This window comes from Chiloscyllium plagiosum, chromosome 37, assembly GCF_004010195.1.
Source record: "Chiloscyllium plagiosum isolate BGI_BamShark_2017 chromosome 37, ASM401019v2, whole genome shotgun sequence".
Classification (NCBI taxonomy): domain Eukaryota; kingdom Metazoa; phylum Chordata; class Chondrichthyes; order Orectolobiformes; family Hemiscylliidae; genus Chiloscyllium; species Chiloscyllium plagiosum.
In genome coordinates, this window is record NC_057746.1 from 31573937 (window position 1) to 31589427 (window position 15491).

Genomic DNA, 15491 nt, shown 5'->3' on the forward strand with positions numbered 1-15491 from the left:
CATCAATACCACCTCACGCTGGCTCAGAGCTGCATTACCACTCTCCCCATCAATACCACCTCACGCTGGCTCAGAGCTGCATTACCACTCTCCCCATCAATACCGCCTCACGCTGGCTCAGAGCTGCCGTGCCCTGCCTCTCCAGTAGCACTTCATCCTCTGGCTCATGCAGCATTCTGACAAGAAACTTTTTCTATTCCTTTCAGGTATTGAGGAATGCATGATGCAACAATTTAGAGATACCTACACCCCTTCAGGGCCTTCACCCCAATCCCCTTCCCTCTGACTCCATCCCCTTTCACAACCCCCACTCCTGTCACATATTTACTATCCTTTCTGACCTCCCACTCTCTGATGCCTCATGTTCTGTATTCAGCAAAGGTCTCCGTTTTAACCCCCCTCTGCCCCACCATAATGAATTTCAGGTACAATGTAATGTTGAACTTTTCACCTCCGTGTCCTCGACAGAAGTCCTTTCCCAGTTCCACACTCCCCTTTGCCCACCTCCGATACCCTTCCTTCATCTCGACCCCTCCATCTTGCCTTTTACCTGAACTTGACCTTTACATTGAGAACTGTCAGAGGTCTGGAGCACAGGGAAAGGCCTTTCAGTCCATTGAGTCTGTGCCAGTCAAAACCAACCACCTGACTATTCTAATCCACAGGACCCATTGGTCACCTTAATTTCAGTGACAACTCCTCTCTCTGCCTCACCCATTCGAGAACTCATCTCCCTCTGAACTGATGGCATTCCAACCCAGGCTTTATCATGAAGCCAACCAATGGGGTGGGGGTGGGGGTGGGAAAGGCTGGTTGCTGTTGTCTGACAGACTGACCTTTACATTGTGGAGACTCACTGCCAACTCTCAGTCAGGCACATTCTCCCATTTCCCCCGGACCATGACCCCACCACCAAACATCAAACTATTGTGTGTACAACTGTCACTAATCTCATCTCATCTGGAACTATCCCCACCCACAACCTCCCAGCTCATAATCCCCAAATCCCTCCAGTCCACTTCTACCTTCTTCCCAAAATCCACACTCAGCAGGGCCCAGGCTGACCCATTGTTTCTAACTGTCCTTGCCCCATGGAACTTACTTCATCCAACATTGACCTGTTATTTATTTCTCCCCCATCCAGTCTGCTCCCAATTATATTCATGATTCTTATGATGGTTTATGTCGCTTTCAGAATTTCCAGTTCCCGAGCTCCAGCTGCCTCCTCTTCTCCATGGACGTGCAATCTCTTTACACCTCCATCCCCATCAGGATTGGCTCAGGGCCCTCTGCTTACTCCTGGAAAAACATGGCTGAACCATCCCCATCCGCCAGTGCCCTCCTCTACCTGGCTGAGTTCATCCTCACTTTGAACAACTCCTTTCACTGCTCTCATTTTCTTCAGATTGAAAGAATGGCCATGAGTACCCATGTGGGCCGCAGTTTTGCCTGTCTCTTTGTGGGGTACATGGAACATTCCTTGTTTTAATCCTACTTGGGTCTCTCCCAAGAACTCTTTCTCCATTAAATCAATGACATACTTAGTGCTGCTTCCTTTTCTTGTCTGGAATTGGAAAATATTATCAATTTCGTTTCCAATTTCTACTTCACTCTCACCTCCTCCCTTCCCTTCCTTGACATCTCTGTTTCCATTCCTGGGGATAGGCTGGCCATTGAATCCCATTACAATCCCACTGACTCCCATGATGACCTGGACTATTCATCCTGCTTCCTGTATACACTCCATTCCATTCTCCCAGTTTCACCATCTTTGTCACACCTGTTCTGATGATGCTACAAGAGGCCTCAAAATGTCAATCTTTTTCCTCAATCACGGATTCCCCTCTATAATGGTTGTCAGAGTTCTCAGCCATGTCCCACCCATTTCCTGTACTTATGCCTTCAGCCTTTCCCTTCCCTCCCACAACAACAATAGGGTCTCCCTTGTCCTCACTTCTCCCCCCACGAGCATCCGCATCCAAGGGATCGTAAGCTTCCATTACCCCACCTTCAGCAGGAAATGTCCACCTGACACAAGTCCCTCCCCTTCCTTGTCAGCATTCTGCAGGGACTGGTCCCTCTAGAACACCATAGTCCACTCCCAGCACCTCCTCACACTCCCACAGGACCTTCCCAGCAGTTGCCGAAGCTACAACACCTGCCCATATCTCTCCTCACTATCCCAGGTCCCAGGCTCACTCCCCAGAAGAAGCAGCAATTTACCTGCATGTCTCCTGTATTCACTGCTCACAATGTGGTCTTCTCTGCTGGGAAGACAAAATGCAGATTGAGTGATCATTTGCCAAACACCAAAGCTCTATCAGTAATAATGACCCTGAGCTCCCAGCTGCCTGCCACTTTGACACCCCACCATGTTGCCATGCCAATACTTGTGTCTCAGGCCTGCTACAGTGCCACCAGGATACACGAACACCAGCTAGAGGAACAGCACCTCATCTTCCATGTCTGTACTGCAATGTGTTCATGACCCAACACTAAGTTTAACAATTTCAGAGTGGGATCACCTCCCTCCATGTTATCACCCACCCTCACACCATCAGCTTCTGTTCCCTCCAGGTTCCCATTTTCAAATGGTCACACTTGTTGTTGACACATTCCTGAAGAAGGGCTTATGCCCAAAACGTCAATTCTCCTGTTCCCTGGATGCTGCCTGACCTGCTGCGCTTTTCCAGCAACACATTTTCAGCTACATAAATACCATCCTTTCCCAGCTATTGTCATTTCTGACAACGGGTAACTGGACTGAAATGTTAACTTTGTTTCTCTCTCCACAGAGGCTGCCAGACCTGCTGAGTTTCTCCAACGTTCTCTATTTCAATCAGTCTAGTGGCGGACCGATACTACACTTTGTCTCGGGCAAATGCTTGGATGGTAGTCTGTCGACACTGATCCTCTCGCTGAAGGTTTGAGCTGCCCATCAGTTGAGGCGGACTTCCACAGACAGGGTGTTGTGGATATTTGAATCAACCAGTTCTGGGATGTTGAGATACAACTCTGGAGCAGGTGAGGCTTGAACCTGGACTCTGGCTCAGAAACACCTGCCTTTTGGGGCTCTTTAATGCAAATTTACACATGCGCAGTTGGTTAAAGGGACAATAAAGTCAATACTATTAATAGCCTCAAGAATCCTCTCCTCCATCTTCCCTGCCTCTGAGGATCCTGGGATTGTATTCGTTAGAGTTTCGAAGATTGAGGGGAGATCTAATAGAAACTTACAAGATAATGCATGGCTTACAAAGGGTGGATGCTGGGAAGTTGTTTCCGTTAGGTGGGGAGACTAGAACCCATGGGCATACAGCCTTAGAATTAGAAAGGGTCAATTTAGAACAGAAATGAGGGGACATTTCTTCAGCCAGAGAGCGGTGGGCCTGGGGAATTCATTGCCACGGAGCACAGTGGAGGCCGGGACATTAAATGTGTACAAGACAGAGACATAAATTCTTGATCTCGCAAGGAACTAAGGACTGCGGGGAGAGTGCGGGTAAGGGGAGTTGAAATGCCCATCAGCCATCATTGAATAGCGGAGTGGACTCGATGGGCTGAATCAGGTCCCTGCTTTGAGATGTTCCTGGGACCCTCAAAGCACCTTTCCCAGCCAACCTGTGGCTCAATACCATATTACTTTTAATGATCGGGGTGTGGGACCAAACATAGAAACAGACATTGAAAATAGATGCAGCAGTAGGTCATTCTGCCCATTGAGCCTGCTCCACCAATCAATATGATCATGGCTCAAGTCATATGTCAAAAGCATTCTCCACCTGCAGCTTCTCCCAAGCCTCTTTACAACTATTGAGTTAAAAATCACACAACACCAGGTTATATTCCAACAGGTTTATTTGGAAACACTAGCTTTTAGAGTGTCGCTCCTTCATCAGGTGGTAGTGGAGAATAAGATCGTAGGACTCAGAGTTTATAGCAAAAGTTTACAGTGTGATGTAGCTGAAATTATAGAAAAATACCTTGATTATTTGTTAAGTTTCTCATCTGTTAGAATGACCATGATAGTTTCACTTCTATCAATTGTAAGTCACAAAACTTTCTTTTAAACGTTACATTCTCAGGTTAACTTTAACAATTGGTGTCAGCCCAGATAATGTGTTGAGGGTGTTAGCCCCTTGCGTGCTGCTGTCTGTGCCATAATGTTTAGACTGATTGTCCAGTATTTCCCAGGAGCCGAAAAACTCATTATCAATGAGGATGAGCACCTCACCAAGACCTTCCACACTTTTTAAAAAATGTTTTGTGACTTACATATGAAAGAAGTGAAACTATTATGATCATTCTAACAGATGAGAGACTTAACAAACAATCAAGGTATTTTTCAATGTATAATTTCAGCTACATCACACTGTAACCTTTTGCTATAAACTCTGAGTCCTACGTTCTTATTCTTCACTACCACCTGATGAAGGAGCGGCACTCTGAAAGCTAGTGCTCCCAAATAAACCTGTTGGACTATAACCTGGTGTTGTGTGATTTTTAACTTTGTACACCCCAGTCCAACACCAGCATCTCCAAATCAAAATTACAACTATTGAAACTGTTCTGAAGTGCTGACACTGTTTTAAGGTAGGAGACCAAGAGAGTAATTCACTATCAGAGGTGACATCTTTTGGAATGGTGTTAAACAGAGACCCAGTCTACCTTCTCAGGTGGTTCAGAAAGATCCCAAGCAGCCAAGATTCAAAGAACAAGGGAATTCTCTCCTCGTGTTCTGGGGAACACTCACCCAAGTATAACAGGTGATCTGATCATTCTCAGCTTTCTATTTCGGTGACTGTCAGGTCTTCTATATTACAACAGGTGAAAAAGTACTGTAGGAATGCAAATCCTTCTGTAAACATGAAGACTAAAGCTACAGCAATGGAAGATTCATCACCGATCACAACACTGTTGCAGTTTATCAGGAAAAGGGATAAATCAGGCTTACCTATGACAGGTTCCTCATTTGAGTAGCTTGTTACTGTGTTTGCAGAATGCCTTGATGTGAGCAGAGAGAGTTCTGAGCAGTGAGTTCATTGGAATTGAGGCTTCCTCCTGAACGCCGATAGTTTAATGAAACATCAGAACCGAACATACTCCTCAAAGGATACTTCACGCACAGTATCAGGATACAAAAGATCCAAGCTCCATATCAAGTATGATCAATTCCCAGTACACACACTAACCCGATGTTTAAGGGAAATAGGGAACTATAGACCGGTGAGTCACACATTGGTGGTTGGGAAGCTATCGGAGAGAATTCTTAGAAATAGGATTTAAACACATTTGGAAAAGCATGGCCTAATTAGGGAGCGTCAGCATGGTATTGTGGCAGGGCAGGTCATGTCTTACTGACTTGATGGAATTTTTCAAGGAGGTGACGAAGATGATCAATGAGGGTAGAGCGGTGCATGTTGTTTACATGGATTTTAGTAAGTATTTCGACAAGCTCTGTCATCATAGGCTCATCCAGAAGATTAAAATGCGTGGGATCAACAGTGACTTGGCCGCGTGGATTCAGGATTGGCTTGCCCATAGAAGACAGAGGGCAACGGTGGAAGGGTGTTTTTCAGGTTAGAATTCCGTGAGAAGTGGTGTTCCCCAGGGATCTGTACTGGGACCTCTGCTGTTAGTGATATATATATATATATATATGATTTAGATGAAAATGTAGATGGATGGGTTAGTGACTTTACAGATGATACAAAGATCAGTTTGAGTGGTGGATAGTGTAGAAGGTTGTCAAAGGAAGCAGTGGGATATAGATCAGTTGTCCATATGGGCAGAGAAAATGACAGATGGAGTTTAATCAGGGTAAGTGTGAACCTTAAGGAGTGATAGAGACGTACAGCACAGAAACAGACTTTTTGTTCCAAATAGTCCATGCCGCCCAGATATCCCAACCTAATCTAATCCCATTTGCCAGCACCCAGCCCATATCCCCTGAAACCCTTCCTATTCATATACCCATCCAGATGCCTTTTAAATATTGCAGTTATACCAGCCTCCACCATTTCCTCTGGCAGCTCATTCCATACATGTACCACCCTCTACCTTGAAAAGTTGCCTCTTAGGCCTTTAAATCTTTCCCCTCTCACCCTAAACCTATGCCCTCTAGTTCTGGACTCCCTCACCACAGGGAAAAGACCTTGTCTATTTATCCTATCCATGCTCCGAATGATTTTATAAATCTCTATAAGGTCACCCCTCAGCCTCCAATGCTCCAGGGAAAACAGCCCCAGCCTGTTCAGCCTCTCCCTGTAGCTCAAATCCTCCAACCGTGGTAACATCCTTGTAAATCTTTTCTGAACCCTTTCAAGCTTCACAGCTATGAACCTGCACTCCAAGGTCTCTTTGTTCAGCAACACTCCCTAGGACCTTACCGCTAAGTGTATAAGTCCTGCTCTGATTTGCTTTCCTAAAATGCAGCACCTCACATTTATCTAAATTAAACTCCATCTGCCACTTCTCAGCCCACTGGCCCATCTGGTCCAGATCCCATGGTACTCTGAGGTAACCCTCTTCACTGTCCACTACACCTACAATTTTGCTGCCACCTGCAAACTTACTAACTGTACCTCCTATATTCACATCCAAATCATTTACATAAATGAAAAGTAGAGGACCCAGCACCGATCCTTGTGGCACTCCACTGGTCACAGGCCTCCAGTCTGAAAAACAACCCTCGACCACTACCCTCTATCTTCTACCTTTGAGCCAGTTCTGCATCCAAACGGCTAGGTCTCACTATTCCATGTGACCTAACCTTGCTAACCAGAAGTCCATAGAGGTCACGTCTATCACTCTGCCCTCATCAATCCTGTGTTTCTTGAAGTAACAATCAAGTTTGTGAGACATAATTTCCCACACACTAAGCTATGCTAACTATCCCTAATCAATCCTTTCCAAATACATGTACATCCTGTCCCTCAGGGTTCCCTCCAACAACTTGCCCACCACCGATGTCGGGCTCACCGGTCTATAGTTCCCTGGCTTGTCTTTACTACCCTTCTTAAACAGTGGCATCACATTTGCCAACCTCCAATCTTCCGGCACCTCACCTGCGACTATCGCTGATACAAATATCTCAGCAAGGGGCCCGGCAATCACTTCCCTAGTTCCCACAGAAATGTTAAGGAAAAGTATACAGTTAATGGCAAGACTCCGAAAAGCATTGATGGACAGAAGGATCTTGGGGTTGAAGTCCATAGCTCCCTGAAAGTGGTCACAGAAGTGGATAGGGTGGTAAAGGTGGTGTATGACATGCAGGCCTGAAGTGGTTGGAGAAGTGATTACAAGAGTCAGGATGTCATGTTTCAGCTTTATAAGACTTTGGTTAGGCTACACTTAGATTATTGCATTTAGTCCTGCTTGCCACATTACAGGAAGGATGCAGTGGCTTTGGAGAGGGTGCAGAAGAGGTTTGAGTCGAGAGAAGTGCTGGAAAAGCATGCAGGTCAGACGGGATCTGAGGAGCAGGAGAGTCGACGTTTCGGGCAGAAGCCCTTCACCAAACATCGATTCTCCTGCCCCTCAGATGCTGCCTGAACTGTTGTGCTTTTCCAGCACCACACTCTCGACTCTAATCTCCAGCATCTGCAGTCCTCACTTTCTCCCTGCAGAAGAGGTTTACCACTGCCTGGATTAGAGGGAATGAGCTATAAGAAAAACTCGGGCAGAGACTGAGGGGAGAAGTTTATAAAATTGAGATGCAGAGGCAGGGTTGATGGTCAGAATTTTTTTCCCCCCAGAGTTGAAATGTCTAATACCCAGGGGACATATATTTAAGGTGAGAGGTGGGCAGTTCAAAGGAGATATGCAGTAAGAGTCTGGAATGCACTGCTGGGGGTGGTGGAGGTAAATACGATTGGGGTTTTAAGAGACTTTTAGATAAGCAGATGGAATATGCAAGGAATGGAGGAATATGGACCAAGGGCAGGCAGAAGGCATTAGTTTCATTTGGCATCATATTCTATACAACTGTGCTGTACAGTTCTGTGTTCTGTACCTGGGCCTGATTTCGAACAAGGGGCAGGGAGAGAGCTTGAACTCTATTTCCCAAAGCTGCTTCTACCCTGGACTGTTCCGTGACCTGGACTGCTCCGTGACCCTGGACTGCTCCGTGACCCTGGACTGCTCCGTGACCCTGGACTGCTCCGTGACCCTGGACCATCTTATCCCCATCATTGGATAATTTTATCCTGTGCTCAATGACCTCCATGGGTTTCTGGTTAACTGACACCTCAATTTTAAAAATTCCCCTCATTGTTCACAAATTCCACCAAAACCTCACCAAACTCCATCTCGGAAATCTCCGGCCCTCAGCAGCTCCGTGCTCTTTGAATTCGGGAAGTTGACGTATCACGGATGTGAATTGTTTCACTTCTCTGGGGCTGTTTGGAATTCCTTCCCTTAAACCTCTCTTATTCTCTCACCACCTTTAACACACTGCTTAAACCTGTCTGCACTGACTGAGCGAATGAGACTGATTGCCCAAATGTGCTCTATTAAGCAAGTTATGCAGGTGCCATAGATTCAACTTGCTCATCACATCAAATGCAGCAAACATCTGAAGAATACGAGGGTCAGAAATATAGCACAGCACAGAATACCTCCAGGACAAAACATGGCAGCGCTGGCCCGTCTCTCAAAGTGTTAACTCTGTTCATCTCTCTCCTGCCCAGACCTGCTGAGTTTCTCCAGCAATTTCTGATTTGAACTGTTGTACAAGAGCTTGGTCAGGCAGAATACTGAGGACACTGGACAGTATGATACAGTTTCACCAGGTGAAAAGCCAGAGTAATAAAGATAAAGCAGAGAACAAGTGCACCTTGTGCCCTACACTGGAATGAGTTACTTTCTGAAAACCTGTGGTTCTGTTCGGACATCAGGGAATACAAACCGCAATGGCACTGTGCAGGATCCTCTCCCATCGCCTGGCTGGGTCAGCAAACCCAAATACCCAACTGGATCCAAGCGAATGGTGGGGGAGGAGAGGCAGGGTGTGACACGGAAAGGGGCCTGGCCTGGATTCCAGTGCTGGCAAACTATGACTGTGAAATAAATTCAGCCTACAACTTGGCTTCAAGATTAAATTTAATTCAGCTTGGAAGGTAAACGGTAACATTTCAGGGTGAGTTTGTTCCAAATACAAGTGTCTGTTTCCAGCTCAGGTCCTGGCCAGTTGTGTACGTGTGCCCAGTGAGCAGCCATTTCTCTCTGTGATGGGTCAGAGTTCATGGCCAGGGCATTGAGGGGTCAAGATTCACTGTCTGAGGTGGAGCTCTCCCGGCTGATTTCGATCTGCAGCGACGGGAGGTTATCTAATCGACTCTTCTTGTGCGATCGCTCCTTTTCTCTGATCAAAGCGCCCCATGCACGCTGGAGCTCAGTGTCGTCATCTTCATCCTTTTCCTCTTTCACCACCACTTCCTCCTCTTCCTCCTGCTCTGCGGCTGGCTCTTTCTCTGCATTTTTCTCCACAATCTTCTCACATTTTCCTGGGGTTTTGCCAAGCCGGCTCCATAGGCTCCCTGTCAGGAAGGCGACAACAGAATTAAAAATCACCTCCAGGCTTCTGATACACGCGAATTTTATTAAAAAAATGTTTTCGGACAGCTTTGTGATTGCTGCAGCAGAAATGGCCGACATTCCTCATCCCACCAGCCTGACTGAAACAAAATGTTTACATTTCTATAGCACCTTTCAGAAAGCAGCCCCTCAATGGCCATTGAAGTGTTATTTTAATGCAGTCACTGTAGTGATACAGCTGACAGGGAGTCCATTGTGCACAGCAAGATTCCTGAATACAGCTTTGTAATGACCAGATTAGTTTCTTAAAATTGTTTCAGTGGTAACAATTGACTAAAAAATAACAAAAGCAACATAAAAACTCACTAGCAGTTCTGAATAATCATGGGATTTTAAAAAATATTCATTCAGAAGTGAGAATGTTAACATCATTGGTGTGGAGAGGTTTACAGCCCATGAGGCAGCCATTCGGCCCATAATAGCTGTACTAGTCACCTACTGTCTGACAATGATCTCCATGGCACATGGAGACTCTGTCAAATCTTGTGATGACCCCAGATATGAAGGGATGGTCTTATGGACAAACGGTGATTGGGTTGGGACTGTACTCACTGGGGTTTACAAGAATGACAGACAATCTCATTGAAACATATTGGATTATTATGGGACTTTCTGGAGAGACCACTCCCGCCGTGACTCCCTCGTCAGGTCCACACCCCCCTCCAACCCAACCTCCACTCCCGGCACCTTCCCCTGCAACTGCAAGAAATGCAAAACTTGCGCCCACACCTCCCCCCTTACTTCCCTTCAAGGCCCCAAGGGATCCTTCCATATCCACCACAAATTCACCTGCACCCGATGTGGCCTTCTCTATATTGGGGAGACAGGCCGCCTACTTGCGGAACGTTTCAGAGAACACCTCTGGGACCAACCAATCCAACCGCCCTGTGGCTCAACACTTCAACTCCCCCTCCCACTCCACCAAGGATATGCAGGTCCTTGGACTCCTCCATCGCCAGACCATAGCAACACGACGGCTGGAGGAAGAGCGCCTCATCTTCCGCCTAGGAACCCTCCAACCACAAGGGATGAACTCAGATTTCTCCAGTTTCCTCATTTCCCCTCCCCCCACCATGTCTCAGCACCCCTGTTCCTTGGATGCTGCCTGACCTGCTGCGCTTTTCCAGCAACACATTTTCAGCTCTGAGCTACACACAGGACTTATAGAGTTATAGAGATGTATAGCACAGAAGCAGACCCTTCGGTCCAACCTGTCTGTGCTGCCCAGATATCCCAACGCAATCTAGTCCCAACTGCCAGCACCCGGCCCATATCCCTCCAAACCCTTCCTATTCATAGACCCATCCAAATGCCTCTTAAATGTTGCAATTGTACCAGCCTCCACCACATCCTCTGGTAGCTCATTCCATACACATAGCACCCTCTGTGTGAAAACGTTGCCTCTTAGGTCTCTTTTATATCTTTCCCCTCTCACCCTAAACCTATGCTCTCTAGTTCTGTGCTCCCCCACCCCAGGGAAAAGAATTTGCCTATTTATCCTGTCCATTATTTTATACACCTCCAACATTATCTCCGCGATCTTGCACTCTATGCTATGGCTAATAAAGTAAGCTGCTCACAGACCTTCTTAACCACCTTATCTACTTGCCTTGGTACCTTCAGGGATCGACACACCAAGGTCCCTCTGATTTCCAGGACTCCCCAGGGTCCGACCAATCCCAGAGTAAACCTGGTCTTGCCAACCCTCCCCCAGTGCAGGAGCTCCTACATTTTTGGGTTAAATTCCAACAGCCACTGCTTTGTTCAGCTAACCAACCCACTGAGCTCCTCCTGCAGGTTGTGACCAATTCCCACAAGCTGTTGCAGATTCAAGGATCTGTGACGCACGTGTGCAGTGTAAGTGGGAGTCAGGGTGCCAGCCCCTAGATCACGCTGACTGACCCGCTTCACAACTTTGAGGAAACACTGTTTATGTCTATGCACCTCACTGTGATGAAGTGGTGTGCAAACTTCTTCATCACAGCCCCTGGTATCCCCCACACAAAGCTGCCTGATTGAGGCTTTTGAATTTGCCCAGCGGTCTCACGGACTGGGCACTCTGTCGAGGTGGGGAACGGACACCAAGAGAGGACAAAAAGCCCCCATGACTTACCGCTCTTCTTGCTCTTGTCGGGTACGTAGCTCCTGTTCTCCTGCTTGGGGAAGCCCAGCCTGCTGTGAACATCTGTCTGGGGCTCCCTGCGGGTGACACCGATGCTGCCAGGCTGAGGGGAATGGGGCCGCTTCCCCAGGCGCTGCCTTACACCTGAAACCAACACCAGAGTTCACCGTCACGCCCAGCGGCAGCAGTGAGCATCTTCAACAGACAAGACAGCGCAGGAGACCAGTTAGCCCATCATGCCTGTGCAGTAATCCCACATCTGTCTTTTCTCCCCCAGCAATCCTGCTGAAGATTTCCTTGTCGAATATTTATCTAACCCCCTCCTGACAATTCTTGCCGAACTGACGTGCCCTGACCTTTAATGCAGGGCTTTCCTGATCAACTCTCCGTGTTCGCCTTTCACCAACGGAAACAGCTTCTCCTTTTAACTGTTTTCAAAACTCCGCATGATCGACGGCACCTCGAATTAAATCAGCCCGCTTCCCTTTCCAGAACAATCCAGCACCTCCAGACCCTCCACATGAACAAGCCGAGTAAAATGAGTTTGTCTTCCCTGAAAAGCAGCTGGTTTGTTGCACAGATTCAGTTTTACAATAGCATCAACATTCCAAACAAAGCAAAATAATGTGGATAACATGACAGACAACGAGAAGTTGTCGGGGTTGTGTACATGCCCTTCTGAGTACTTCAAGTACAGCGGGTTACAGTGGGACAGAGAGTGAGGATTGATACCCTATAGAGGGGGTTAGGGTGGGGCAGAGGGTGAGGATTGTTACCCTATAAAAGGGGTTAGGTTGAGGCAGAGGGTGAGGATTGATACCCTATAGAGTGGGTTAGGGTGGGACAGAGGGTGAGGATTGATACCCTATAGAGGGGGTTAGGGTGGGACAGAGGGTGAGGATTGATACCGGTGCTGGTGACTGAGCTGCTGCCCGGTCCGGCAGGTTGCTGTCTCTCTGCGAGTTGCCGTTTCTCCTCCAGCAGTAACCGCACGTCTGACACCTTCTCTGTGGCCAGCCTGGCTCCAATCCGATTTCTCAGGTTGCTGGACACAACCGTCATGTTTGCTTCGGGTTTTATCGAATTCCTGGAGATACGGGGGAAGGTGTTAGTAAACACGGTTGGTGGGAACACTCCACAACCATTTCACACAACAATTCGTTGCTTTTTATTTCATTCCTTAAATGTGAATCCTGCTGTGGGGGCCCGTTCACTCCACCGAAAACTTGTGATTTCAAATAAACCTGTTGGATTATAACCTGGTGTCCTGTGACTTCTGACTTTGTCCATCCCAGTCCAACACCAGGACCTCCACACCATGAATGCTATCAAACCTGCCGAGTTTGTCTGGTATTTTCTGTTTCTATTTCATATTTCAACAGCACGGTGGCACAGTGGTTAGCACAGCACCAGAGACCCGGGTTCAATTCCCACCTCAGGCAAATGTCTGTGTGGAGTTTGCACATTCTCCCCCGTGTCTGCGTGGGTTTCCTCCCACAATCCAAAAATGTGCAGGTCAGGTGAATTGCCCATAGTGTTAGGTGAAGTGGTACATGCAGAGGAATGGGTCTGGGTGGATTGCTCTTCGGAGAGTTGGTGTGGACTTGTTGGGCTTGAGGGCCTGTTTGCGCACTGTAAGTAATCTAATCTAATCTAATCTAATCTAATCTAATCTAATCAAACAGCAGTTGGCTTTTATTTTACCATTGGATGCCCACATCTCATGAATGGATAAATAAAACAAGATTTTGCTTCTCTCCCCTATCCTTGCTTCTTGTGCCAAAATACCGACTGACCATTGGAGCAGCGGCCAGCAGTCAGTGCTGGACATTGGCCCAGAGGGGCCTGATCCACCTTGCACTGGCCACAGCCTGGGGACTCTCACCATCCCGACATATTGGGAAAATACTCTGGCAGCCAGCATAGACCCGTCACTTCAGGAGAGACTGGGCTTGGGAAGGGGGTGGGTCGGGGGAGGGCGGGGGGAGGAGGAGGAGAATCTGGGGGAATGTTTGGGGAACACTCACCGAATAGTCTTCAGCCGGGCCTCTACTTCATCCGCGTACATTGTCATCTTCAAACTCTTCTTGGGTGATGGCATTGAGATCATCTTCAGTTCCAGATCATAGTCCATCTCATCAGAATCCGAGCCCCGGGGACTCAAGTGTCCGCCTGGGTGGCTCTCATTGCGATATTCCACCACCACCCGGTCATCTGCCTCCATATCCTGCTCCGTTTCATCCTCATCCTCATCCTCTTCCTGAATCGGCTCCTCAGGAACATTCCCCAGGCCTGGCAACAACAAACAAACCAACCTGCCTTCGAGCTGAATGTAAAACCTTCGATAACAGAGCCCCAGGGGGAAACGGGACTTCCCACTCTTCACTCAGCCCCCCCAGCACCAGCCAGTACTCACCACCCTTTCCCAACCTTCTCATGGAGGGGCAAAAGCTGCCCGTCTATCTCCCCCCTACCCAGACCTGTGTCATTAGTCTCTTTATAATTTCAGATTAAGTGTTCCCAGCCTCCTTCCCACACTGCGGGCCCAAATGCAGATTCTGGTCATAACTTTGTGGAAAACCTCCAGTCAGCAGCAAATCTGACCCGGCACATTCTCAAACCTGTTATTTTTAACCTTTACCATCCCTTGGTGCCCCGCTCTGACACCCTCCCATCAACCTGCTCCTTCCCCCTCCCGGCCCCTATTCCATACCCTCCTCCCAGAGGCCCACTCTGCCATCTCCAACTGCCTCTCACTATCATTTCCAATTGCTCTTCTATTCACTCCGCTCTATTCCATCTTCTCCTCCCCTTCCCCTCATCATGAGGACCATCCAGTTGTAATAAAGACCAGGCATTGTCTCCCGTCAGCTATGTTGGCCACAGGCCTCTACCTATGCCTTTTCACATGCTGACTGACCAGAGTGATGGTGTTTGTAACGTGATGTCAGCCCCACATCATCAGGCAGGAAGGATTTTCTCTTCAGAATGTCTCTCTGGATCCGCCGGGCATGATACCGTCGCTTCCTGGAGGCAGGAAATATAACAAACATCAAATCAGAAACAAACCAGCCCACACAGCTATCAGCGAGGGTGTGGGTGTGTGTGGGCAATGGCCCAGCAAGATGCTCAGATCCATCAAAAGCACAACCAATAACCAAGATAATATAGACAAGCAGGTGCTCATGGCTGACAGTCTGACCTGTACATAGAATCATTGACTCTCACAGCACAGAAATAGACCCTACAGTCCAACCCGTCCATGCCGACCAGATATCCTAACCTAATTTAATCCCATTTGCCAGCACTTAGCCCATATCCCTCTAAACCCTTCCTATTCATGTACCCATCCAGATGCCTTTTAAATGTTGCAATTGTACCAGCCTCCACCACTTCCTCTGGCAGCTCATTCCATACACATACCACCCCCTGTGTGAAAAAGTTGCCCCGTGGGCCCATTTTATATCTTTCCCCTCTCACCCTAAACCTATGCCCTCTAGTTCTGGACACCCACACCTCAGGGAAAAGACCTTGTCTATTTATCCTATCCATGCCCCATATGATTTTATAAACCTCTATAAGGTCACCCCTCAGCCTCCGACGCTCCAGGGAAAACAGCCCCAGCCTGTTCAACCTCTCCCTATAGCTCAAATCCTCCAACCCTGGTAACATCCTTGTAAATCTTTTCTGAACCTTTTCAAGTTTCACAACATCTATCCAAAAGGAAGGAGACCAGAATTGCACGCAATATTCCAATAGTGGCCGAATCCAT

The 15491-nt window shown here is 47.7% G+C and overlaps 1 protein-coding gene across 1 annotated transcript in view; it reads right to left on the reverse strand.

The window, feature by feature from the left end:
- Positions 1-9089: 9089 nt before the first annotated feature.
- ncbp3 (nuclear cap binding subunit 3) overlaps positions 9090-15491 on the reverse strand; it is a gene marked incomplete at its 5' end in the record, with an annotated part of 28181 nt that continues 21779 nt past the window's right edge. The window contains 5 exons of the mRNA XM_043678389.1: positions 9090-9539; positions 11711-11863; positions 12628-12806; positions 13747-14011; positions 14640-14746. Coding sequence (XP_043534324.1) covers positions 9265-9539; positions 11711-11863; positions 12628-12806; positions 13747-14011; positions 14640-14746 — 979 coding nt within the window. The remainder of the gene's footprint in view (positions 9540-11710; positions 11864-12627; positions 12807-13746; positions 14012-14639; positions 14747-15491) is intronic.